The sequence below is a fragment of the Zonotrichia albicollis genome, chromosome 10, assembly GCF_047830755.1.
Source record: "Zonotrichia albicollis isolate bZonAlb1 chromosome 10, bZonAlb1.hap1, whole genome shotgun sequence".
In the NCBI taxonomy this organism is placed as follows: domain Eukaryota; kingdom Metazoa; phylum Chordata; class Aves; order Passeriformes; family Passerellidae; genus Zonotrichia; species Zonotrichia albicollis.
The window spans coordinates 32534695-32561548 of record NC_133828.1 but is presented as its reverse complement, the minus strand read 5'-3'; the positions used below and the strand labels follow the sequence as shown (position 1 = coordinate 32561548).

Below are 26854 nucleotides of genomic sequence, written 5' to 3'. Positions count from 1 at the left end.
GCATAGTTAAAGAGGAAATTTGCCAGATTAAAAATTGATGATTTCCAAATTTGTACTCAAATATTTCAGTGAACATTTCTCGGATATAATAAAAGTAATCAATTCACTTCCATTTCACTTTAAAGCCACAGTGCACGTGTACCATAGAAACTCACAGTCAAACATAAAGAGAAACTTAAGTTCCACAAGTCTCAAGCTTATTCATGTTTTACCTTCTTTTCCACAATGATGTTAAGAATGTTGAAACAATGTGTTAATAAACTAAATAATTTCACTTGAATGCAATGGGCTAGACTTCAAGAGTTAGTTATCTAAGTGCATTTGCTTCCAGGAATCCTCTTGCTGAGTACCCTGAACTAAGATTTGCAATAAAGTATACCTTGGACAAGAGGTTTGAAAAAAGTTGGTTTTATCTCTGTACCAATTTCTCACAGTCACATAAATGAATGTCCAATTACTAAGAGGATAAAGCAGAAAGAACACACACGATGGCTCAAACTCCTCCCCCACCCAACACTGGCATTTATTTCATTTTCAAGAAAAAGCAATCTACATGTACCTATATAAGAACACATATTTTGCTGAAAGACACAAAAGTCAAATATCTTTGCAGAGAACAACCAACCATCAGACTCTTACATTCAGTCCCAAATGAAGTATTAAAAGTTCCCTTCTATAGCAGCATCTTGATTCCAGGAATTTCAGTTTTTAGAGCAAACAAACACAGTCATTACTTTTTTTTTTTTTTTATATTTTCACTAAAGTGAGCAGACATGGGAACATTTGTCTTAAAGTGAATAAAAAATTTACAAATATAGTCTCTTCAAGTCATGTATTACAGGATTTCTGGTTTTTAAATTGCATCTCTGCATTGTTCACAAAAACCACACCTGAAGACAGTAATGAACAAAATTCTGTTAACATTGTAAGACAAGTATGGATAAAAGGTGTTTTAGCTGACAAATTAACAATTCCAAATTTTTTCTTTACTAGTGCAGCATACTGCAGAGAGCACTGCAATATACACCATGGATTTTGCATGTTAAATTGTTCAATCTATACTGCTCTCCATCACTGTACTTAGCATCTTCTTATTCTGTTACCAAATTTAAGTTGCAGCCAGCTTAACTCCATTAATGTCATTATATCTGTAAACAATTCAAAACATTCAAAATATGATATGCCATATTAGTTTGAAACATTAATAACAGTATTCCATCTTATTTTTATTTATTTTCAGAGAAATACTTACTCTACTTGGTCTTTAAAACTATTGTTGAACACTTAACAATAGTTGAACATTCAACAATGTGGCTGAACAGAAACAATGTAGAGCTAACACTGACCCAAGGGTTACTGATGCAACTAACAGTAAAAGATTTAAATTACCTTCTGTGTAAATTCATCAAGGACAGAAGGATTCCTAAACATTCCCTCTTGGCTATCTTCACTGCAAAATAAGTATTCTTTTTATTCACTTCTGCCTGGGATTCTTCATTACTTAATGCCTGTGCAAATAGATAATTTGTCTTTTATATATTTTCCTTTCCCAAAAGACTGAATGTTTTCAGGGTGATTGTTTTCAGAGAAGAGATGTACAATGTAAGGCCTTTCAAAAGTTTTAAATATAAACCAACAAAAAAATCAAGGCACTTAATGTAGTTAGATATGAGCAAAATAAATTATTACTGAGAATAATAAGGTCAAATCACAAATTGAGATTACCAGGAGGGTAAAAATCTCTTTCTTTTACAGCTTTGGTCTGAACTTGCCAGAAACAAGCTTTTTCAGCATTTCAGAATTTTTTCCTTCTGGTGGGGAGGGCCATCTGTCATGATCTGAGGAAAACAAATAGAAGAATTTACTTAGTTGACTGAGAAACTACACATTTTACTTTTGTGTCCTCCCACTGCACAACTTTGGCCACTTGAAGGGCATTATTTTGTAGCCCATTTCTTACCAGGTATTTCCAGGCCATGGCCGTACAAACTCTGGCCACCATCCACAACCAGAGTTATCCCAGTTATGAATGATGCAGCTGGAGACAGCAGGAAACACACTGCAGGAGAGATCTAGCAAAAGAATTACATTTTAAAATCTTAATTTCAAAATCTCAAACTTTAATCTTTCTTAAACTGCTAGGAATTGTCCGTGTCAAAGAAGCTTGTGAAATTTTTTACAAGCAAGATCTAGTAACATTTTCTGCTTAGTAACAAAAAATGTAACAGGCTTAAAGCCATCCTTCCAGCCACAAACATCAAGCATTTAACAGAGGAAAACCAGTATGCTGTCACAGAGCAGCATCAGATACCAAAAAACAACAAAAATGTTGATCAATTTATCAAAGATGCACATTCTTGGTGGAAGAGAGCCAAGTGCTTTTAAGACATACCTTCCTCCCCTTAATATTCATTCTTTCAGCCCTTCCTGCTGAAGTTAACTTTTTCAAGAAATAATGTCTACTATCAAACACTTCAGCTGTAAGAGGCAGCTGAATTAAATTTTCTGTATAACAGTGACTACTGGTTAAGTCTTTCACTTGGCACAACCACACATGGGTACAAGCTTTCTTCTTTTTAAATATTCCATCACAGTGCAAAATTGAATCTTTTTTGTTCTCCATATAATAAAGTGGCTTCAAAATAGAGACGAGAAGTAGGCATATCAGAAGCATTCTGAAACACATTACCTCCTCAGGAACAGCTGACCTCTTGGCAGGAATCTTTGGTATGCTCTTTAACCACATCATTACACCTTGCTCTCCATAGTTTGCAACTGCAGTTTCTGAAAATACCAGTCCCTATTTAAAACAGCACAGTGACACTTAAGTTCTCTTGCATACATTTAAACTGATCATTCTAAAATTTGAAGTTGTCATTACTGATTTTCTGTGGGACTGAACTATCTAAAGAGCACTTGAATACAAGTTTTTGAATGTAATGGCACAGTATAATTTATACAAGAAGGTAATTTGGCTGCTAGCCACATCTCTGTTCAAGCACAATAATTCTGATTATTCTAAATCTCTGCTGTCACTTCAATAACAAAAAAATTGGAGCACAAAAAACTCAGCCGCTGCTTTGAAATTACAAGCATTTCATGTTAAATTACAGCAGGAAACTACAAAGCCACAAGAGCAAGTTCTCAAAAGTTTTTTGTCATTTGTAGGAGCACTAGACCAATTTATTGTGAATTACAGAAGTAGATTTGAGTGAGAATTCTGACTGTCCCTATTTAGCTGCTCCAAAAGCAGAAAAAGATGACTGTGTTTGCTCTGGTGACCATACAGCCACCAGAGTGACTGGTGAGAAGGAAGCTTTGAGAAGGACGATAGCAATGTGAACACAGAGTTACATCCACCAGTTAGGAGAGAACCTTTGGGAGTCAACTTAAGGTAAAATAGCAACATTTGATTTCACCCATGAAGCACATACTAAGATCTTGAAGATACCTGTATAATGTATGTGAAACTTTTATGCAGAATGCACACTTCCCTCTCTATGTATCCATTCCCTACAAGTTACTCTCCTCCCATAAAGCAGTAGCAGTTTTGTATTGCTACCACAGACCTGATGGGACCACAAAGGTGACAGAATATTATTGTAACTACAACAGGGACTTTTGTTACCAGCATTGTAACAAAGCCAGCAAATACTTCTAAAAGACCCAAAGCCTTGAAGTGTTTGCTTGTCAAAAACATCTTCTGACATGTGCTATAATATCTAATCAGCATGATTCATTAGGTAATTAGCATGCCTGAAAAGTATATTCACATAATAATGCTGTCTTAATTACTTACTTCCCCAAGACTTGATAAATCAGAAAAAGCAGATAAACAGGAAATACAAGTCAGTGCATCTTAACATTTAACATGTCTCCAGATGAATTTGGTCTCACAAAGGTTACATAAAAGCCTTTACCTGAATGATTAACAAACATCTGCCATTGAGCATTCTATGCTATGCCAAACAAAGCAAGCCAGATGTTTAGGACAAGAGGCAAAAAGAATACACAGACATTCTACAAAAATAGTAGCAAGATCTTCCTAAGGGTCACTTAAACAAACATGACACTTCACTTATGAACACTCACTGTGAGATAAGCTAAATTCTGACTGTAAAAGTCGCTGGACAAAGTTTATCAAAGTTTATGTTTCCTCTTTTAATTTCAAGGGAGTAAATGTGCAAAATAAATTGTGGGTAAGAGAAAATTACAAGAAATCACACATTCTCAAATGTCAAAGCTAGAGCTTCTACAGAACTTTTGTATCTGCAGCACTACAAAACATAGCTGCTCTTTCTATACAGTTATTTAAAACAACTCTACCTGCTGTCTACTTCCTCAGAAATGTGGCAGGCATATTTTAGCTGACCTGTATAGTGGTTTCCTGTCTGCATCAATTTGTTACAAAAAAAAAATCAAAACACACATATTTACATATGATTTCTCTGAGAGATGGTACACTCCAACTGCAGTCTCTTCATATGCCTAAAGATAAACTAACTTAACATGTAGGAGACAAAGTAAAAGGCATTATGTGAGACATTCAGAGATTTCCAAAATAAATTTGTAAACATAGGTGGAAACCGTCAGCATACCTGAACCTCAAACAGAAAAGGTTTCCTGAACTCAGAAGTAATGCATCCATTACTGAAACACAGAGCATTCAGTAATTATATGTCAAGGCTTTGTAAGGCAGGTCACCAACTCCTACCAGTATTATTTCATTTAGCTATAAAAAAACTAAAAACCTAGCATGCCAAGTCAAGGCAGAAAGCAGAAGCAATTTTATCCCACATCCTCTGACTCATCATCCAAAAGTACAAAACACTGTCAAATGCTCCAAATAACACACTAAGGGAATTATAAATGAACAAATATATAAATAATCCACAAACAGTTACTGATAATAAATTTAAAAATCTGCTTTGGTCCAAAAGCTCTAACTATGAACATGTGTAATAGCTGATTTTAATCAGACAATTTGCCATTACTTACAGGAGCAACACTGTTGATTCTCACTCCACTGTGAGCCCATTCTAAAGCTAAAGTCTTGGTTAGGTTATCCACTGCAGCTCTTGCAGCTCCTGTGTGCCTATGGAGAAAAGAAAGCAAAGGAAGCATCTGTTCCCTTAGCTAGGAGTCTCCAGTGCTAATTCTACTGCAGCCTCATTAGGGCATTCAGAGTGGTTTTCTGTGGCTGGACCAAGCATCTGGAAGAGAGACTCTCACTAGTTTCCAAGTCTGACCATAGCTTTTCTGTTTAACAAGCCATGCTGTGATTTTCTGTCATTGCTAGAAATATTTAAAAATCTCTTCCCCAATGCAACATGGGGTCAGCTACACTCTACTGCAGTAGGAGGCTTATAAAAAGAGAAACAACTGAAGTTCAAACTGTGTAAAATACCTGTAGCTTGCACAGGTAAAGCAACACTTGGAAGAACAGTGGTCTGGAAGATTGTTTAAATCTTCTGACAATCATGATTAAAGTAAATCACTATTCAAAAATTACTGTAGGCAGATGGAGATAGAGACATGAGAGTCAGAGTGAACTCCTACGCCTTGCTGCTGTAGGTAACCAGTCTGAAATTATTACAAGCTTGAACAAGTGCAAACAGAATTACTGCAGCAATGAATTGTAGACAGTTTTAGTCAGAGAAAATGAATAAATTTAGCTGCTTTAGCCTAGCAAAACAGATTAAGAGGAGACAGATACAATAGCTTCTCAGATACAGGGAAAGAATAAGAAAAACTTAAGAAAAATCTAAGATAATTTATTCATATGTTTAGGCCAGAAATAGATAATCTCCAGGCACACTCTGAGGAAACAGGACAACTTTTATGTTCAAAATTCATATTAATAAAAAACTCCTATCAGCTAACTTTAGGCATGAGTGGTGGCTGGACTTGTAAAGGCATATCTTTTTCAACAGTACACTTCTGCAAGAAGTTCCAACTCAATTTAATTTGGAAGTAGTTTTGTCTATCCATCTACATGCAAGGGCTGCTTAGGAAAATTTTTTCACAGTTCTTCAGAATGAGCTTGTTTCTCCTCTTAGTTCAACTCAAATTGAAACATGTTCAGCCTATTTGCCATGATAGCTGAACCAGATAGCACAGTGGAGATGCTGAAATAACTGTAGCTTCAGCACCACCGTGTGGATCTCTATATTTATTCTGTACTCTGAAGAACAAGTTTTAAAGAACGCTGCTGTTCTTTAAAAATGTTGGTTGTGAGAGCTTTCAACCCTGAATGAGGACAGAGAGACAATGCAACACTTGCTCAAAATATATTTTTATATTTCTTCAACAGAAACTCAATTTCCAAGTTAAAAAAATAAACAAACAAAAGACCAAACACCAAAAGGAGCTATTACCAATTAAAGCTTCACTGACAAGTCTTGCTTCATAGTTTCTTACAAACAAGTGGAGAGAGACCAGAGATGCCATCTACTGGATTAATAAGAGATCCCCAGACATACTGCCAAGTGATACTCTTGCTCTCTCTTGACCTAACTACTGTATTTCTCTACTCTGCTGCTGCCCAGTACACACCTCTCTGAAGGGTTTAGGAACAGATAGTATTAATGGGGGAAAAATATAGGAAAGAATAAAAAGAAAATATATATTACGACATTCCAGGGAAGCCATTTCTCACGGCAGCAGTAATGTTGACGATGGCTCCTCCATGTTCCTGCATCCAGGCATTGTACACTGTATGAAGGAGGAAGATAACCTATAAATATCAGAAGAAATGCATAGAAATGAACTTGCCAACTGGAAACCAAACTTGGAGTTTTAACTGCAATCACACTACACATTTTAGAAGAACAATCTGCTGTTTGTAGCACAGCCTTGCCAATCCAGAGGTGAGGCCATGAGACAACAGGCACGGTCCAGGTAAGGCTCAAGGATTGTAAAGAAGCACTTGATGGAAATCAATTTCATGTTTCCATGTAAATTACTTTAATTTCCACATTCCAAATGCTGTCTGAAAATGACATACCATACTTAAATTTAAGCCTAAATTTATATCTCTGAAAAAAGTATTTTTCTATGTTATATACAGTGAATATTGGCCATGAAAGCTAAGTGGTTTTCCTATAGTCCTTTATATGAGTATCCAAGTCAACTGACTTCCCAAACCTGGCCTTAACCAGAAGATCATGCTTGCCTTAAATGTATGTTTGTATTTATGAAGAAATGTAATATATCATTTAATGGAAAGCTTTGGATGAGATTCAGGAAAACAAATACCCACTGTCAGGTAAGTGCATGAAAAGAAGCAGCTAGAGAAACTTGACATTTCTTATCTTCTGGTATTTCTGTAAAAAGCAAAACCAAATAAACATAAAAAGCTCAATGTTCAGACCTTACCTGCTTTGCAACAATAGAAGGTCCCTGTCAGATTGGTGTCTATCACAGCATTCCAGCCTTTTGCACGGATGGCTTCAGAAGGACTTGCAAACTGGCCCCCTCCATTATTCACCAGGAAGTCAATCTTGCCATGCAGGCTCAGTGTAGACTTCACCAAAGCTTCTACCTGAAACAGTATTTGTTAGTGAGTATTTGTTAGCTCATCAAGGGCTACACCCAGTTTTCTTCTCAGACAGTATTTTCTCCCTCAAGCCCTTTCACAGAAAAAGAGTAGGTCTAGCCTTCAGAGAGGCTGTGAGATTGGTATGACAGGATTAGCCAGCCAAGAAGGACTGGGCTGTATCCATGTTTACTTAGGAAATTTTGCTGGTACAATGCAGGTGCTGCATAAAATACCAGCACCCAAAAAAGAAGGGGATTTAAGCTGCCAAAGATTTGTGAAATCCAACAGACACAAAAGCCCACTACACACAACCTACTAAGAATCTCCTGACGTTCTTCAAAAGAGTGGGCATGTTCACATGAGATCTGCAAAGAGTTCCATATAACGTAGCTAATGTTATTTTTATCTGACCATATACCTCACCATTTTAAACAGAAAACAAAACTCATCTTGAGGAGTTTTATTATCCTTATCTAGAAGTTTCATACATTCACTACAGCTCTGACATATGAGTTGGCAATAGCCAGCCTTCTTACACAGAGCGAGAAGGTTAATTACCCTACAAAACATGAAGTCTAAAAAATGCTGGAAATATAAGCTGTTTTCTTTAGCAAAACTATTATTGCAAGATAGTAATAAGAACTCCATAGCAACAACTTAACATTTATCTCAAGAAACAGGAAATGGGACAAAATGATTGTTTCCTGCTTACATCATCAATCATAACTAGAGACCATGCATCAGTTATTCCTACTCAAGCATATATAAAAAGATAACCTAGCATCTGTGGTCAGAGAAAAACACAGAAAAAAAAGTCCCCAAAAGATAGGTGGAGCAATGCTGCCACTCAAACAAATTGGGCTAGGGGAAGGATATCAAACAGCCTTTCTCTGTATTGAGTTACAATAGAACATCAGAAACAGAAAAAAGTGCAAGCAATGCATTATCTGTATCTCACAATGAGTGTTACCAACCCAGTCTCACAAAGGCTGCCTTACTATTTACTTACTAATCTTTTACTTCTAACAGCACAGAATGGTTTTACAGGATAGTATGGATCCTGTAAGGATGCATCTCTTGAAAGAAAAAAACCCTAAGCAAGCAAATAATGACTGAAAAACTAGTGCCTGCTGAGAACAAATGCCTTCAATACCTAAACCCCATCTTCAAATTCTGAATGTCATCCTATTCCTCACTTATTAGTCACTGCAGGTTGTGGGATGTGAGGAAAAAATCACAGAAAACCAAAACATCTGTGACAGCAGTCTCAAACTCATAGCTTGCAAGAACAGCCATGCCACAAGGACATTCTGGCTTTTACTTCTCTCTTGTTGTGAGCAAAGGAAAGTCATGTCTGGCTAGGCAGCAAAAGTTATGCTTTGCTCAGCAATATCAAAGTCTTCTCCCTGTCAGTCTGAGAATCTTACTTTGAATATTATTCTCTGTAAGTTACTGAAATATGGGCTCATTTATGGAACAGAATGGTTTCAGTACAAAGAAGATTTGTACAGACTAAGGCTATTCAGACTGTGGAGAGATGAGAGAGAAAGAGAGAAGGAAAAATACTAAGAATGATAAAAAGAAAGGACTGAAAACAAATTAACAAGAAAAATGCACTGAGAAGAGACATTCAAGCAACTTTTCAACAGCTGGACAAAATCTGTGTTATATGTTATAGCATATCAATTCAAAATGATTCATATGCTGCATTTAAGGAACTGTTGTTCCTACGTGTTGAACCATATTCTCAGGAAAAAAAAACCAAAACCCAACAACAACAACAAACACATCAGTTCTGCTTTCTGAATGCCAGGAAAGACCAGAAAGCTCTCCAGTGACAGCTCAGATGGCTCCAACTGTAGCAATCTTCTCAAAGTCTTCTGTGCTGCAGCAAAGTATCACTGCAGTGCTTCTCCCAGTCACACTAAATGTGGTGACTGCAGCCAGCAGCACAGGGAGAAGGAGGGTCTGGTAGAACACGTTTAAATCACAGTGCCTACTAAAGAAGATTCTTTTCTATTGCTATAATTAAAATATCCACTTGGAAGGAACTTAGAAAAGCTATTAAAGACTCTCTTTTGAAGCAAAGCAAAGCTGCATGAGGTAGAGCTACTAGTTTAAGACATTCTTCTGATAAAGACAGAGAAGAACAAAATCAGGCACTTCAGACATAACCAGAAGACTGGAACACTGCAATAAGGAACTTTTGTGTGTGACTGCATCTTAGATATATTAGGCAGTAGCCCATACTTACAGACAACTGAGATGACAGCAGTCACTGACTCAGGGAAAAGGGACAAACGTCCACATGCATTCACAGGTCACAGTGGGTCAGTAAAACACACAGGCAAACAACCCACTACAGAGTTTTAGAGATTTGTGATTTGGTGGCTAGAACTAAAAGGCATTCTGGCACAGTGGTAACAGGTATTTTTACTGTGTTACTGCTGTGTTATTTAAAAGTACAACAACAGGAATCTCTTATCCACAACTCCCCACCAAGCCACAGCCTTTCACGACAGGCTTCACACAGACAGGCATTAAGTATTTATAAACCAACTGAGCCTGTGCTAAGCTATAAAGTTTATTGGAAAAGAAAAGCTACTAGAGAGCTCAGACACAAGGTATGTGCTAAGTAGCACTACCGAGGCTGTCTGAAGTTTTGTTGATGTCCAACTGACAGATTTTACCCTCAGGGTCTGGTCCAGCAGCAGGTTCTGCTGCTGGAGTTCAAGTATGGAAAGGAGACACTGTGAACAGAATTCTGAATTGCTGATTTCAAGAACAGCCATGGCCTACCAGAAGTACAAGGATTTATCTTACACTTACCTAGACATGTAAGCTTCTACTGATCTAGGTGCCAGTTAAAGGAATGTTTGTCCACAGAGTATAGCAAAAAGGCTTTACAAGTGTAAGGATTTAAAGAGTACCGCTGCCTGTCTCAAAACACTGTCAAAGCCACGGAAGGAACTTACCATAAGATGATAAGCCACCAAAGCAGAAACTTGAGAGAAGCACAGAAGGCAGGAATTTGCAACAGGAAAGCATTAATTCCAGGCCTGGCAGAGGTAAGACCAGGTCAGAACATGTCGGATAATGCATCTGGACAAAAGTGCCCACTGTGGCAAACTGTGGGAAAGGAAGCAACTGCTCATACACATCACCCCAAGTGATGGGAATGGCACCTGTGACCACCCCATGGGTACCTGAAGCTTGGCCAGTGTGAAGGTGGTACCCCCAGAAGACTGATAGGACCACATGGCTTGTGACCATCATCTGCTCAGTCTCTCTCCTTCCCTTCCTCCCTTTAATTCAGACATTCATTCCTCATGTCTTGTCCCTGTCAACAGATTTTGCTGTAGCTCAAAATTCAAGACACAAAAAGAGATAAATAAAGATACATGTGCACACAGAACTGTCTGGTTTGCAACTCAGCAAGAGCAAACTGATCTGCTCTCAACAAACTACGAGGCCAGGAAATATGCAAACAATGAAAATCACTTCAGTTTCATAATCACTAAGAAGCAATTTCTATCACTATATACACTCCAAACCACAGGAAAAGGGAACAGGTGCACAAGCACTGCTCCAGGATAAAGCCCCATGACAGAATATAAAAATATATTCTGATGACAGAACAGAGAAACCTCTGGTCCTCTTATCCCAGAACCTTCCACTCTGCCATTTTTAAAAATAAAACAGGTTTTTTTATTCTTTACAAACACTCAATGGAAAACTAGTCAAAGCAGCAGCAAACTCATGACAAAAATAAGCCTGACAGGTTATGCAGTGGTTCAAAATCCTCCATCAAGCAAGATTATTTCTGGCACATTAAACAAAAAGTAAGCTTTGCTAGAAAGCAAAAGGGCTTCTGAGGATGAAGATTTAGAGACTTAAAAATGTGAACTCATTAAGCTATTCCCATGATATTTGCCATCAAGCTTCTGCAATAATTAATTCACTGCACCTTCTTTGCCTCTTCCTAGGCCAGAAAGAGCTCTAACAAACCTCCTGGACTACATGATGAGGAGTCAGTCTTCTAATGATTGAATTTCACAGATCCAAACCAGAGGCATGAACCGTGTCATCTTCAAAGCAGGTCAGTTACTTTAAGATTTGCAAAAGGAGGCAAAAAATAATCTTCTGGAAATTTGAAAGCACCTTCATCTTTCTTAAATTTTCCCTATTCAAAGTGTCTCCCTCCAATTTATAAAATTCAAACCAGGACAAAATGTATAGAGGCCTTTATAGAAATGCAGAACAATTGATGGAGAAGAAGGGATAAAAAAATGGCATTTTGTAGTAAAAAGAAATGGCTTGATCCTATAGATGATGAGGGTGGCTTCCTTGGAAACAAAGACTTACTCTTAAAAAGACTTCAGTGAGATGTCAGAGAGAATGATATATTAAATGAATTATGTACTTCTCCAGGAAACTTCCTGGGCTTTGAAGTTTGCGATAGATCACTTCTGACATCTAAGGGAGCTTGAACTCCAAAGTTGTTTTTTTTTCTTGTTGAAACATTTATAATGTTTTTCTCCTGCACATGTTCTTTGGTACCTGGTATAAGAGCTAAGAAGGAGGATGTTGTGACTCACAGGGAATTCTTGAGGAGGCTGTTCCTCTCTACCCAACAATGTGCTCCTGGGATTTCTGAGGTAAATACTCTTCACTCACACTAAGCTGAAAGCACACAATGAGTTGTAATGTTGCTAATGAGTAGCACACAGAGCCAACACAGTTGTAACTAGTCCCCCTTCTTTCATGAGGGAAACCAAAAGCTGACATGCCCTCCCATCCCCTCTTCCACTGCAACAGGAAGCTCTTCCTGTATTTGTGAAAATACTGAAGTGAATTATATTACTGTGTTACCTCTACTCAATATTTGCCTCTTAGGCTAGAAAAATCCTTAACAACATCTTTTACTGATTCCTGTTCCTATGATTCCAAGTCCCAGGCACTAAATTTTAAGTTAAGAATGGAGTAGGTTTGGAAAGTGGATGTACAACACTCTTTGAATCAAAGTAAAAGCCCAAAGGTACTTTTCCTTTAGTTTCCACAAGGCTAGCAAGCGCAAATTAGGAAAAAAAGTACTTTTCACCATTGCTGCTCTAGGAGACACAATAAATAAGCAACAGTAAGCAGTGGGATGTGGAAAATCTGCCATACACCTCAGTTCGGACTGAGTTTTTAGCAGTGTAAGTTAACAATTGTTAATTTGAGTTTATCTAGCTTCAACTTACAAAGTACCTCAGTGTAAAGAAGCACTACCCTCACTACAAATTTGAGAGCTGAAAACACAAATTTCTGGTCCAACAGTAGATTTAGAAATCAAGTAACACATGGTCAGGATTTAGCAACCTTTGAGAATCTCAGTATTACCAGAAGGGAACAGAGGCAGAGAGGCACAAACTGAAGAATAAGAATGTCAGGATATCTCTAACCAATAAAATATCTAGTCTTGTAGATGGACATCTGGAATGGAGAAATATTTACCAGGTACACAAGTTCTTATGTTAATATGCAACAGAAACTGCATCCCTTGTTCAGATCGTCAGCAAAAGGCTTATGAAATTTTCTTAGTATTTTTTTTCTAAATAGGACTTCAACAGAAATAAGAGCAGTTGCAGAACTGAAGTGAGTCAAACTGTAAGACCAAATCAATGACTGAAAAGTTCAAGACAAGAGTTTAATCTGCCTTTTTCCTCTGAAGCCTGTCTTCAATAGAAACAGACATGAAAGGACAATGGTTGTAGAGAACTTCCACTGATAGGAGACACCAAATAGAAGTTTCACTAATATAATAGGAAAAGTTGTAGGAAAGTTCTGGTGTGCCTGTAAATGGGTAAAGTTTAAATTTGAAACAGGAAAATTTTATTATAAAGCTGCAAGGTAATAGCAAAGACAGAAGTTTCTTCAAGTATCAGTATGGCTACCCATAACACAGAAAAATGTCTAAACTCTTTACACGGCATTATAAAGAAGGCTTGAAAAGCACCTTCAAAAACTTCCAAAGCCACTTAAGCCTGTTTTGTCAAAGAGGCATTTAGCACACTTAAGAAGGAAACAAAGGAATGGAAGTTTAGTGGAGATTACCTCATTTCACCATCCAAGCAAACCCCAAACCATCTCACAGAACGCTGTAGTTTACACTGATCGATTTCAGACTGATATAGAAATAAGATTCACCTGCAGAAGGTTATTAAGCATGCCAGAGTGCTCTCTGCAAGAAACAGACCTGAAAAAAGCATTTTTCCCTTTTTTCCTCTTTACCTCTTTTCTTTCCTGTACCTTTAATCATGCAAGTTGCCCTCTGACATCTGCCATAACCTATTATGTTGCACTGCTGATGCCAGTAAATACACACCTAAAATTCACTGGTAGGTGAAGTGACATACAGCACAGCCCCAGGGTTTATCTCCTTCAGGAGAGAAAGTCTGAGTAGAGCACTATAAATATTTTATGGCACGAACTGTTCCACAAGGGAAGAATTTCAATTTTTATTTGTTTTATGGCTATATTGTAGGATATTTCCAGAATCCTTATAGCTACTGAAGGTCATTAATATTTAGGTTAAGACAGACTTTGAGAGGTTTAAAAAAATGTAGCAATCAGTGGTTACTGGAGGATTTTCTAGCTGTCTTCAAAAACTTAAAAATCCAATCTGAAGTTGGACTTTTAAATATTTAATTACAGAGATAAAAAAAATTAGGAGGTGCATGCAGACTTCTGAAGAACCTGGATTATGTACTTTTTCTCTTGATCTTCCATTATTTGCAATATGAAGAAAAAATTCAAAAATCAACTTAAATAGTAGCAGATCTTCCGTTTTTTCTAATATGAAGAAAAAATTTAAAAATCAGCTTGAATAGTAACAGAGCTTGCAATGAGGCACACCTCAAACTGCAACTAAAATTTCTGACATGGCTAAAATATTATATATCTATGCGGTTTTTGGCTTACTACAAGCCAAACTGACAATGCAGGGCAGTTGTGGCAAGTCACAAGCATTCAGATTCATGCTATGCCTTCCTGTTAGAAGGAACTATTCTGAGGTCTCCATCTTCACAAGTTTACACCCCCTCACTTCTGTCACAGCAATGTGACAAAGAATCATGCTAAGTGGGCTCTGCCTCGCTGTAGAACATGCCAGTTCCAAGGCCTGCATCTCCCAGAAATATCTGAAACATACAAGCATGGTCAGAAATATATTTGCCAATATTTACAAATATTTTTTTGCTTAGGTGGCTAACAAATGTCTTCCCTTGGGAAGCACATCTGTCCAGTTCAATTTACTGATCTCTGCGCCACCTTTCCCCGTCTAAGCTACTTTTGAGAAGACCAGAAATCTTTAGAGATCTGAGAACTTATATAGACAAGATGCTTTTGATATGTTAAGCCCCAGAACCAGGTCAGTAATCTTTACCTCTTCTTCTTTGCGGATATTGCACTGCATGGGGGTCACTTGAGCAGGACTCACAGAGGCAAATCTGTTATTCAGCTCTTCTGCTGCAGCTTTTAACCGGTCAAATTTACGAGAGGCAATGACAACACTGCAACCTGTGTGTGGAGACAAAATGAAACATCATTCAGCTAACACAATATTGCTATATTTTTAGTAACATCATGGAGGTATCTTGTAGGCTGTGCATTTATTAGTCACTGACTAGAAAATACAGTGTTGAGATTCTTGCAAGAGAGAGAAATACTGATGTCAAATGCTTCTTAGCAACAAGATCCCTCTGTGGCAGGAAAAGAGCAATTAAAAAAAAAAAAGTCCACAAGATTTCCTCTCCTTCCTGCAGAAGAGAAGATAACCTGTGAGTTGCAGAGTCAGCAAAGCAGCTTTCAGGCATCACTTCTGCTGCTTCTGCACACAGCTGCCTCATTTATCAATTAAGTGATTTAAAGATGTTTCAGCAGGTCTTGATTACAAAAAATGCTTGCTCTTAGAACCACAAAAATAATCTTCTTGTACAACTGGCTGTAATTTTGAGTAGCAGTGAGTAAATGTAATGGTCTGGTTTTTAACTCTACAGAGACTGAAGGAAGGATAATAGCCTCACAAGATTAATCCCTATCTGCAGTCTACAGACAGTGGGAACAGAGCCCTCCCTGTGGCACTGCAGAATCCTGGCTGCAGAAAGGAGAGAAAAAAAATCAGGCAGGAGCTCAAGTACTCCTTTTTTTCAGCATTTGGAGGCAGAAGGATTCATTCTACAGAGAGAAAACAATACAGGTGCCAAATTTAAGTCAAGCACTCACACTACAACCAGTCTAATTTCTTCTGAGACACCAGTGGACTCAGGACAGCTTTAAGGCTTCAGCAATTGCTACTACACAAACTAAACCAAAGGACACCAAATTAATTCCTAGTGCAAATCCAGCAGGCAATTTCATTTAATGATAAGCAAATGGATAAGCAAATTACTAGCCAAGCAAGCAAGGAGGTCTTGCTGCCAGCTTGCTCCTTCCATCATCTTAGCATTTCAGCAGAAGTAATCTCTTCTTCATATCAGGTCTGCTGCTCATCTGCTTTAATACTTTAATATATACCATCCTCAACCAACCAAGAAAAAAGAGAAAAAGTTAATATCTTGCCAGGCGTAGGGCTTTTTCCCCCCACCTCTGTTGCAGAGTGGAATTTGGCCTCTCATGTGATCAAGCAAACACCAGAATCAAATCAAAATAACTAGGGGGAGGAAAGAGCAGCAAGCTGTTCATTTGACTCAGACAGTCTTGTGAAACTATATATTAAAATAAATATTAAAAATAGAGGAGTTTAATTCTTCCAGGGGGGAAGCTTTACAACTACATATCCTTAGGAATAGGAGCTTCACCTTTAATTAGTGGCTATCTTAAAACAACACATTATATAAAGACAGTAGTCTCTGAGGTCTCCTGATCTTTTTTTTTAATTAAGAACTCCAGTCACTTGCACAACCACCTAACTAAAGCAAAGTTCATAAAATGCCACACAGAATTACCAATTAACACAAAATACTGAATCACAGTAACCCAGTTGTATCTACCAACTTAAGTGCTTATTAATACACACATTGATATAGAATAAGGTTTAGTAAGAGACTATATTTTAGCTAAATGTACTAATTGGTAGAGGGAGAGATTCTAACCACTGGAGAACATTTGGTACATACTGTGAAAGCTGACAACATAACTTAACTTTCTTCACAAAGAATGACTGGACCATTTCCTGATAGGGTCAGGGAAAAGGGCACAAGTTTCCAGATAAAAGGTTTAAATTTGTCCAGAAGGCCCCAAAGGAGACTGGTTATATAAACAATGTATATAATAACTAGCATTATGTGTCAGTGCTCCTATGCCTGTAAGAACCAGTCCCCCTTACCTGAAGTGCAGGGTATACATGGAAATATTTCCTAATCATTATCTTGTCAGGAGTAACCAGAAGGTCTACAGGTAAGGAAGGTTATTCGGTCACTCTTAAGCTCTGTATAGCTCTTTCTTAATTTTTTCTCATGTGCTTTGTATAGATTTCTTTTCTATTGTCTTCTATTTAGGCTGTTACGGACACACTTTTGTTACTGTATTTTTCTTGAGAAAAACAGCAAAAATCAAATTAATCACAATTTTAAGGTAACTGGGTAACATCACTAACCAATATTGTGGTGATGCTTAAAAAGCACCTCTTTAAAGCAGCATGTAAGGACACCTGAAAAAAAAAAATACTCATTTCCCCAGTAATACAAAGGTAACAGAACTAATTCTCCATTCAGCTGTACAAAGCAAGTGGAAAGCTGCGGCACAAAGGCCAGGAGAGGCAGAGCTGTCTCCCAGCACAGCCTTAACAAAGAAAGCTCCTTACTATGCAGTGCAGTGCACATTCCAATAATGCAAACCACGGGAGTGTGACACCGAGGGCTGTAACACCAGCGCTGGCATTCTGAGCGCTGAATCTAATCATGACAATAAAGTACCCAAACCCAGGCCGACGCCGATGATCCCTAGCAGAGCTGAAATCTGCAGGAAAGGTGTTGCAAGGTGGATGTAGGAGTCATTCCTACCTCTCCTGGTCTCATATCAGACAGTCAGGGACTGCCTTTCGCTCTAGGTTTTACCACTTCTCTGTATTCAGAGTGGAAAGAAAAGCTACGCCGTGCATCATGAAGATGTTCTTCAATTTCAGGACATTCCTGAAACCGCAGACACTGCGAGAAGCCCCACGTCTCTAAGATGTTACTGTGCTGGCAGCAGTTTAAGGATACTGCTCTGTAAGAATCAAGGTTCAACAACCTCGTAAATCCTCCAGTTAAAGCAAGACGAGAACTCACTGAAGGGAGAATCGGAGGGAAAGGGTCCTGGTTTAACACAACCTCGCTGACCTCTGTGTTTAAATAGCGACTCTTTTGCGGGCCAAAAGGCACAGCCCCACACCAACCTCACCTCGTGCCCCTTGCGGACCCTGTCACAAAGTCCCACCCAGGGCTCCTGGCACCGTCAGCCCCCGAAAGGCAGCAGAGCCCGCGGGCACTTCCTGACGGCCCCTCGAACTCCATCTGCCCTCCCAGCACCCGCCCGGCCCCGCTGCCCCACCGGGGCTTCCTGCGGAGCCCGCCCCGCGCCCACCTAGCGCCAGCAGGTCGGCGGCGATGGCCTTGCCGATGCCGGTGCCGCCGCCGGTGACAATGGCGACCCGCCCGCGGAACAGCCCCGCCGCCAGCAGCCCGCGCCCCGCCGCCGCCATCTTCCCCCTCCTTCCCTCCCCTCCTGCCCGACTCAGCCTCAGCCTCAGCCGCGCCCGCCCCCGCCGAGTGACGCGCGGCCCCGCCCGCCCGGGGCTCGGCGCCGGAGACGGCGGAGCGGTGCCGGCGGCGGTGGCACCACGGGCGGCAGGTAAGGCAAGGCGGGCGGCTGTCCGCTGTCGGTATCGCTGGGTCCTGCCCCGCGGGGCAGACCCCGCTCGGCGCCCGGGAGGGGTCGGTGCCTGCGCTGGCGCCGCGGGGTCGCCGCTGCAGCCCCGCAGTGAGCGCACACCTGCCCGCAGCCGCGGGCTCGTCCGCTTGCAAGGGACGGGGTCGCAGTGGTTTTCTATTCCGCTTCGGGCCACCTTCCCCTGGACGCGGGCAGGCACCCTGAGGAGCAGCGGGAGCGGAGCCGCGCCGGGAGCAGCCGGGGGGAAGCCCGGAGGCTGTCACGGACAGGAGAAGGGATGTCACGGACAGGAGAAGGTGCTGGTGTGCGCCTGCCACGGACCCACGGGCGGGCAGTCCTCTCTCCGGGCATGGACTGTGCAGGGAAGAGGCCGCGAAGGCTGAGGTGACAGCGTTCAGCATGTCCCCAGTAGAGTCATTGTGGGCTCAATTGCCTTTGTGCTGGTGGTGTCCATTCCCCCTCTCCCGGCCCCCTTAAGATGGCCCTAACTAAGCTCAGTGTTAACTGCTCAGAGGACAGGCAGCATCATTTTCTTTTCTGTCCCACAGTGAAGTGACAGAGCATCTTTGTCCGTTGCAGGTGATTGTAACCGGCGCTGATGTGCCCAGCAGCATGGGTGTGCATGTTCAGTGTCTTTCCAGGCATCTCCTCTGTCCTTTTCAATAGAAGAGATGTTTGAAAGTATGTCTCAATTTTGTCTTGTTATTTTTGCCTTAGGAGAGTTGGCTAATGTGAGAAGAGAGTGAGGTTTTGGGGGTTTTTTTAAGACGTATAAGTAAAGTGGGAGAATCATTGAGTCTGTTTTGGGATTTTCATTTGTGAAACAAATTTATTTACTTTCCAAAAGCATGTTTTAAGGTTTAATACTTTAAACTGGGAACAATGTTAGCATAATGTGTTTATCCTGTAGTTCAGTGTGTTTTAACGGAAGCTGTAGACCCTCCTTTTAAGTGTATGGGAGGGGAGGCATGGTGAAGTTAACCGGGTGTCCAGATTGAATCACCTGAAATGAAAGGTGACGGGGTGCATTTCTGCATGGTGACTTAGGCCAATAAGGCAGCTGTTAGACAAAATTGCCCTTTTTGGGTGGGTCAGTGTTTGCAGAGTACATCGGTGTTGAAAGCATTCCACTTTCTAGGGGCAAAACGTGAAGCACTGTGAGTGACACTGCAAAAATTTTTTTTCTTCCCTTTAATTATCTTTCACAATCTGAGACCTCACAGATTCCCATTAACTGTCTCTGGCTGCCCTACATATCTTGGGCAGGCCGTATCAGAGCAATCATTAATTAATCCCAGGGAGAAGCACTCATCTGTGCTAGTGAATTAGATCTTCATATTCCAGCCTGTCTGCCATCCCAACTGAGTTGCATGGCTCCAAGGAAAATCCAGTGGGCTTTTCTACTCATGTGACCTCCTTGACTTCAGTGTTCTTCCTAGAAAGCACTATCAAAGAATTTTTCTTCCCTATCAGGATATATTGCTTGGTTTCTGGAATTTCCCCATAGCCATGGAAATGCCATAAATAAGGGGCTGAACACAAGTAAGGGTTCTGTGAGTGATGGGTGGGAGGAGAAAGGGGAAAGGCATCAAGACTATAGAGGAAGGAGGAGGGAAAAGGAGACATCCATTCCTTGGCATTCCGTGGAGGGTAGCCCCTTCTGGTACAAAATGTATTCACGAAAAATAGAGCTGGGATAACCAATGCTCACAGACATTTTCAACAAAGCAGTGGCTTCTGTTCACTGTTGTGTGTGTTGCCTTTGAACTAAGGATTCACATATACCTTTGTGTGAATGGATTTGACCCTAGTCATTGAAATTCAAAATTATTTAAGCTGAAGGGAAGAAAATCTTATTAACTGAAATAAATTTTAATCTCCTCATATGCTTGTACTTTCTAAATCACAAAGGAATGTTACTTTTCTTTTATTGATAGAGAGCATTAAAACATGTCCGTCTGTCACTCCACACAGACAGTGGTACATTCAGTAAGCATAAGGCTTTTGCATATTGATGTTACTCTATAAACTTAATGTTAAGATTCTGAATCTTTATGTGTTAGAAAATAGTGTCTGATTAGATACCTTTTTTTTTCCCAGTATATATCAGCTTGAATTTGGAAGAAAATAAATCTGCATTTAAAGCCTTGGAGTCTTAATTTTTGTTTTCTGAAGTTAACCATCTGACTTTTTTTGCCTTGGTATAACTATTGCTTAAAACATCAACCATTCAAAAGTCAAAATGACAAAAAAAAAAAGAATTCAGTAGTTTTTTCCAGTTGTCAGCTCATTTGAAGTTGTAGGATTAGCATATGTCATTCTTGAACATCTACTTTTTTATTTACATATTGAAGAGAAAAAACTAGATTTCCTGTTTTTTCAGATTCCCTAGCTCCCAGATTGTGTCTTGGCTTTGAATGAAGTAGTTCAATTTATTGAGATGAATAGGAAACTCTGCATTTTCAGAAAAGGCTACTTTTGTCCAAAGCTGTCATTGTGCTTTGCCAGCCTATGGCTCAGCTATTCAGCTGATGACACCTGCCAGTCCAGTCTGCTGCCATGCTTTAAAAATCCTGGCACTGACATGTACTGCCTTGAGAATTCCTTATGGCATGCTGTCCCTCAGGGTGTCTGTGCCCTCCTATAGCTCAGAATTCACCTTGGCAAGGGGAAAGGTCCCAAGAGCAGTTAAGTACCAACCTGATGTGTGAGAAGTGGCTCCAAACAGGAGAGAAACCTCCACAGGATCCAAACCCTGTGAGAGGTATGCCTGGGATCAGCAGTCTCACAAGGAGGTGAGGGCAGAGGAGATTTAATGGAAAGCATCTTAATGCCAGAAATAAAATTTTAAGGTTAGAGACAGCTTCTCATAGAGGATTTCTGCTGGTTAGCCTTCAGAAAAATGCAGGCTTGCACTCCAGTAGCATCTGCTGTCACAGACCCCACTCTTGTTGGTGTTCCAGGCTCATATTTTTCTTCTCCTGGGACAGCAAAAACCATGCAAAATGTAACAGCAATAATTTCTTCCCTCCCATCACAAGAAATGCTTAGATTGAGCCAAAACCAAATGAAAGCTGGTGTGAGTTTGTATCCTTACCTCTCTAGACCTTTCCATAGGATTATGCAATTCCTCTTTGCAAATTCCTGCTACTTTCTCCTCCTGTCTGTACATTCTCTCTTGAGGCTTCTTTTCCTTTCATCATCTCTTAACAGCAAGGGAGAGCCTTTCTGTTTTGTGGCTTCTGGTTTCCTTACCAGAACAACCTCCTGGTCAGCCCCAGCTGATGTTCAGCCTTTCTGGTCAACTCATCTTTTTAGGGACTTCCTAACTGGAAAGGCACTTTACTCTCAGCTATATCTTGGGTGATTTCAGGCTATTTAGAAGATTATCAGGATTTTATCATTATCCCTAGCAATTTCCTTCCAGTAATTAAAAAAAAAAAAAAAAAAAAAAAAGGACATACTAAACAGACATCCTACTCAAAGCAGAGTTCACAGTGGTGCAAGATATAGAATATCAGCATCAAACAGTTTGAAACAGGTTTATAGAAAGATTTTCTAAACAATTACACACCCTGCTACTGCCATACTAATGATACTGAAGCATTTACTTGTCTGCAGTTCAAAGTGCTGCATTTTTAATATCCTGGCATCACAAGTCTCTATCTGCACTTGTATCCAATCACAACTCCCCTGAGCCAAGTAATTCCTGCTGCTGGAGATACTGTCTAAATATCCTAGATTGTATTTACTGTGCAATGCATTAAACAATCCTGAATCACTCCCAGGGGAATATTCTAGTTCACTCTCTGTGCAGTTGTGCTCTCCAGCAACTCCTGGGCTGCAGCCAGGTGTTACTCAGAGAAAGCTCTGATTCGAAGCCCCCAAATATCTTGCCTAAAGAAGAACCACAGGATGTGTGTATGTAGCTTGTTGTTGGTATTTTCAGATAATGCTTTCCAGACTGGATTTACAATTGACTGTATTTTCCATTAGGCTGTATGACTGCAAGTGCTTCCTCTCTAATTGCAGGTATTTCAATGTGTGGTTTCTCCTCATTTTGTCAGAGCAAAGCACTGACTGGGGTGCTTGATCTTGCCAGCACAGAGCAGGGTGGGAAAGGGGACTGAGACTGAGACTGTCAGGGATCTTCTGAGTAGGAAGGAAGGAAAAAAAGCCTGAGGTGTTAACCTTGCTTCTAGTTATTGTAAAGGTCAGAAAAGATTCCAGCATGCATTGGAACCTTCTCTTGAGAGCACGGTGTGATGGAGGTCTCGGAGCTCTTCGCTGGCATTCCCTGCAGTCAGGTCTGTAGCAGAAGTCCTGTGCTAGCACTGGTTAGTTAGTTCTGTGTTAGCACAGGTACTTCACACCCACCACCGGTGTTTCATGGCTTTGGAGCAGCTCCCAGTGCTTCTTACTTCCCCATGTGTGTATATGCTGTGCAGAAGGTGTTTTCTCTGCACTCTGGTTTGTGTATGCAGCAAGTTCTAGTGCATCTTCCAAACCAGTGAAGGACAAGTTGGGTCTTCTACCAATAAAAATAGATGCTGCACTTGATCCCAGCCTGAAGGCACTGCTGTGGAGGCAGGATGTGTGACTAAAGTTGGTGGGATTGACTTTGTTCAGATGTTCCTATGGCACAGTGTGATCCAGCAGTGACCTGGGAGATGGGGTAGGGATTGCAATGAGCACCTGCTGTTTTGAGGTGCAGGATGGTCTGTTTTGGCAAGTCCAGAAGTGGGGGGTAGGGCAGGGCAACAGAGAAAGCATGCCTCTACAGTTGAAATCTAATTTTTCTTAAAAATTTTGAGATTTTGGTTGAGTTTATTCAAGACTCATATCTAAAAGCTTGGTTTGCTTTGAAGATTTCAAACCTTCCATTTCCAAATCAGGCTTTATTGAAAACCTTGGTTCTCTTTAAAAGGCTAATGTGCCCATGCCATTCCTTGACATTTTTAGCATTGGATAATAAACATAAAGAAACAGATATCATCCATGTGGAGGCAGTGGGAAGCTTTATGTCTTTTATCACAATTTCTCTTTCTTCTAGCAGTCTGATCAAATAAGTGGGAAGATGAGGGCAAGATAGCATTTCAGGCTTTTGCTCCAAAAATGGTAGACTAGTACAGTTGGGGGATTTTTTTAAAAGTAGGTATGCAAGAAAATTGATTGGACATTGCATTTAATGTAATTTAATGTAAAAAATAAAAATGATAAGCTATTCTTGTATGCTGTCTTCCAGTCTTCAGTAATAAATGATCTGCACAGCAGTTATTGTTCTGTGACATTTGGAAAAGTTATGGAGCAGCAAAGGAAAGTAAAAAGAACTGATTCATAAAATAGATACTCTGCAAAAGGTCCTTGACTTTTAAAAATATCCTTGGAAAATGTCATTCAGAAACAATAGTGATACTATGGAATGTATCTCTCTACTACTTTTTTTTTTTTGTCTGTATCTGTAGAATGCTGTCAGCGAGCATTTGGTATCTCGTGGAAGAGTGGAAGGGAGAGCAAAGGTCCTGAGGCACCCAGCATGGCCCCAGGAGCCAGGAAGCCCTTAATCCACACCCAAACAATTCCAGTCTTGCTGCAGCTCCAGCGATGGTCAACAGCTGAGCTGACCACAGCAGGTTTGGCTCATGGTGTGGTGCAGGGCTGGCCCTAATGGCACCTGCCAACAGGCAGGAGCCGTGTGCCTGTGATAAACTGGAGGGACTGGGCAAACTTGGGTCTGGCAGTGCTTGCCCCCAGAAATCATGTTCCTTGCCTGTGCCTCCCTTTGCCTTTAGCTTGAGCTTTCAGCACCCTCTGCTCCTGAGGGGAAGGCATGGAGCATGGGCGGCTCCACAAGCAAACACTGTAAAGGTTTTGGTGACTTGGATCATCTTACTGTGTTATTCCCTCTGCCCAGGTGCTCAGTGCTGTCCTCTGCTTGTGGCAGTCCAGCTTAAAGTCTGCTCCTGCTTGGAAGCATGCCCAGAGCATGGTCATTTCTCTTGTTTCTCTTTCCAAGAAATGAAAGTGCTTGGAAGCCTGTGGATTAAGCAGGGAGGGGGTGAACTTTGAATTTTGGTGTTTCCTTTCTTTTACCTTGTTGGGGTGGCAGAGGCAGATGTTTTCCTTTGTGTTTCTTGCTGTTATACAGACACTAAATGCAGTCTGAAATCAGCTACTGCTAGGAGGGGTAGTTTTTCCCTCCTTCCTTTGACATTCCTTCCTGTAGAAGGAGCTGCTTGGTGAAGAATCTGTATGGCTAAAAATAACATTTTAGTGTTTTCAGTGAGATAAATCCCCCTGTCAAGCTCACCACAAGCTGCACAGACCCTGGTACTGATAGAGAGGAGCTGTTCTTGCCTCACTGTCCAATATGTCATTCATCACAGCCTTGAGTATTTGCTAGTTTCAAGTAACTGTGCAATCTAGTTTGATCTATTTCACCATGAAATAAAGAGGAAACAGACATCCTCTGTTTCAGCAGGTGAGGATGCATATGTGAAAGATAATGTGGAGTCATTTAGGTATTTAAAACAGATCCAAAGCTGTGGAGGAAGCCCTACCATTTGGCCCTTTTCCCACATAAAGTGTGAATTAAATTTGCTTTCTTATATATGTCCTGTCATGTGTTTTTCTAGGGCCTGGGGACTGCATGTTCTGCGTTAGACCAATGCATTTCATCATAACACGATTTGTTGGTGGCAGACAGATCTGTCCTGAACAGCTGGATGCATCTAATACCACCTATTTTTCACAGTTTGCCCCTGCAGTTACAGTAGATAACCCCTTTAAAAATACTAGGGATTGGAAAAGATCCTTTGAGTAACATGCATGCTCAAAACCACACACATGCACATGCACAAAATCAGAGGTGGGGCTTGAATGGAGATGGGATGGGGATGCAGAAGTTATGGAATAAAAGCAGCAAGCAAAGGAAGATCTGTGGCTGGGAAGCTCTCTCAAGGTGTGTCTCTAGGGTACATTTCCCTTCATCTCTTCCCCATCCTGCATAAATCACAGTGCTTCTAAAGCACAGGTTGTTTTTTTGTTTCTGCAGACAACCCCTGCATGATGTGAGTGAAGATGCTGTGCCAGTTCTTCTTATGTGTTGTACATTTTATGTGACTATAAAAATAAAAATTTATGCTCCTTGCTGCTTACTGTCTACATTTTTTCCTCTCATGTCTGCTCTGAGCAGTCATAAAAAGGTTACTTGTGCTGTAGCTGGGATTTAAGATCAAAGATTTTATTAGCTTGCAGGAAGGCTCTTCCTCCCCGTCTGCATTCAAACCAGATAATTTCTATTCTGTTAGCAGCAGGATCAAACCCTGAAAACCAATGGAAGAAGCTTCCTTTGACCTAAATGGTGCAAGGCCAAGCTTTTAGGCTCCTGTTTTGTGTGTCAAAGACTATTACTGTCACAGGAAGCATAAGCAGCCGTAGCTTTCCTGCATAGTAACAGAAGACTGTGCTTCTAAAAATTACTCTACAAAGTGCTTTTGCAGAGCAGCCTCCCCAGGGTTCTCCATCTGTTTTCATATGGAGATTAATAACAAATTGTTTGGCTAATAAACTGCTCCTTGCTTTCTCTGAAATGTGACCATTTCTTTTCCTTCCCTCCCATGGACAGTTATTAGATTCCTGCCTGCCCCTGTGCACCCACGTGGGGGGCATCACTAGTATGAGATGCACAGCAATTGTTAATGTTTCAGCTCCATTTCAGCTTTTAAAGGGTGAAGATTTTGGTGTGTGGCTGAAGGAACTGGTGCTGTGGACAGCTGTGTAGTGCTGAGGGTTGGCCTTATTCTTAGAAGTGGTAAAGGAAGAGAGGAAAATGAAGCTCTTTGTATGCTGCTGTGATTTCTGCAAGAGCCCATTTCTTGTTTGCAGCTACAGAGAAAATATTTCCAGGAAAAATGGGACTGAGGCTTGAACTTGTTCAACTCAGCACAACTCAGCTGTGGGATGTAGGGCTGATGGTGGTATTTTGAAGTGCTGTGTTCAGAAGTTCTGACCAGCTGGCAGGGGATATTCTAGCTGCTTCACTGGGAAACCAATGAGAGAAAAATAAACATGTACTGTGAGAACAAGCTCAAGATCAGGCGGGGTCTTTGTGATCTTCAATCTGACTGCTCCCTAATTCAAACCAGAGGACTTTCCCTCTTCTAGTCAAGTATAGGTGACCAAAACTCTGCCAAGACACCCAGTCCAGATTTGGAAGTTTCCCGGCAGTTTATCACCCAGTGATATACCAAGGGACACCTACCCACTTTGTTAAAACACCTACCTAACATCTGCCTTTTTGCATCTTTCAGCTTTTTATCTTGCTATATCCTCCTCTGCTGGGTCATAAGGATCTCCTACATACTTTTGGTTTTGATGTAGGCAGACTGACATCAGATTTTA

At 40.5% G+C, this 26854-nt stretch overlaps 2 protein-coding genes across 3 annotated transcripts in view; one reads left to right on the top strand and one right to left on the bottom strand.

Moving 5' to 3' along the window:
• Positions 1-493: 493 nt before the first annotated feature.
• PECR (peroxisomal trans-2-enoyl-CoA reductase) overlaps positions 494-26854 on the bottom strand; it is a 29032-nt gene continuing 2671 nt past the window's right edge. Inside the window, exons 1-8 of one of the 2 annotated variants that reach the window (XM_074548725.1) lie at positions 18146-18277; positions 14967-15100; positions 7378-7543; positions 6633-6714; positions 4999-5095; positions 2690-2800; positions 1961-2072; positions 494-1838 (exon numbers count right to left, since the gene is read on the bottom strand). In XM_074548725.1, coding sequence (XP_074404826.1) covers positions 1750-1838; positions 1961-2072; positions 2690-2800; positions 4999-5095; positions 6633-6714; positions 7378-7543; positions 14967-15100; positions 18146-18263 — 909 coding nt within the window. In that variant the 5' untranslated portion in view covers positions 18264-18277 and the 3' untranslated portion in view covers positions 494-1749. Of the gene's footprint in view, positions 1839-1960; positions 2073-2689; positions 2801-4998; positions 5096-6632; positions 6737-7377; positions 7544-14966; positions 15101-18145; positions 18413-26854 lie in introns of those variants that run through there. The other variant, XR_012581997.1, reaches the window with a different exon arrangement.
• The window catches only part of XRCC5 (X-ray repair cross complementing 5), a 78542-nt gene continuing 69982 nt past the window's right edge, over positions 18295-26854 (top strand). Inside the window, exon 1 of the mRNA XM_074548718.1 lies at positions 18295-18412. The gene's annotated coding sequence lies outside the window, so the exon portion shown is untranslated. The remainder of the gene's footprint in view (positions 18413-26854) is intronic.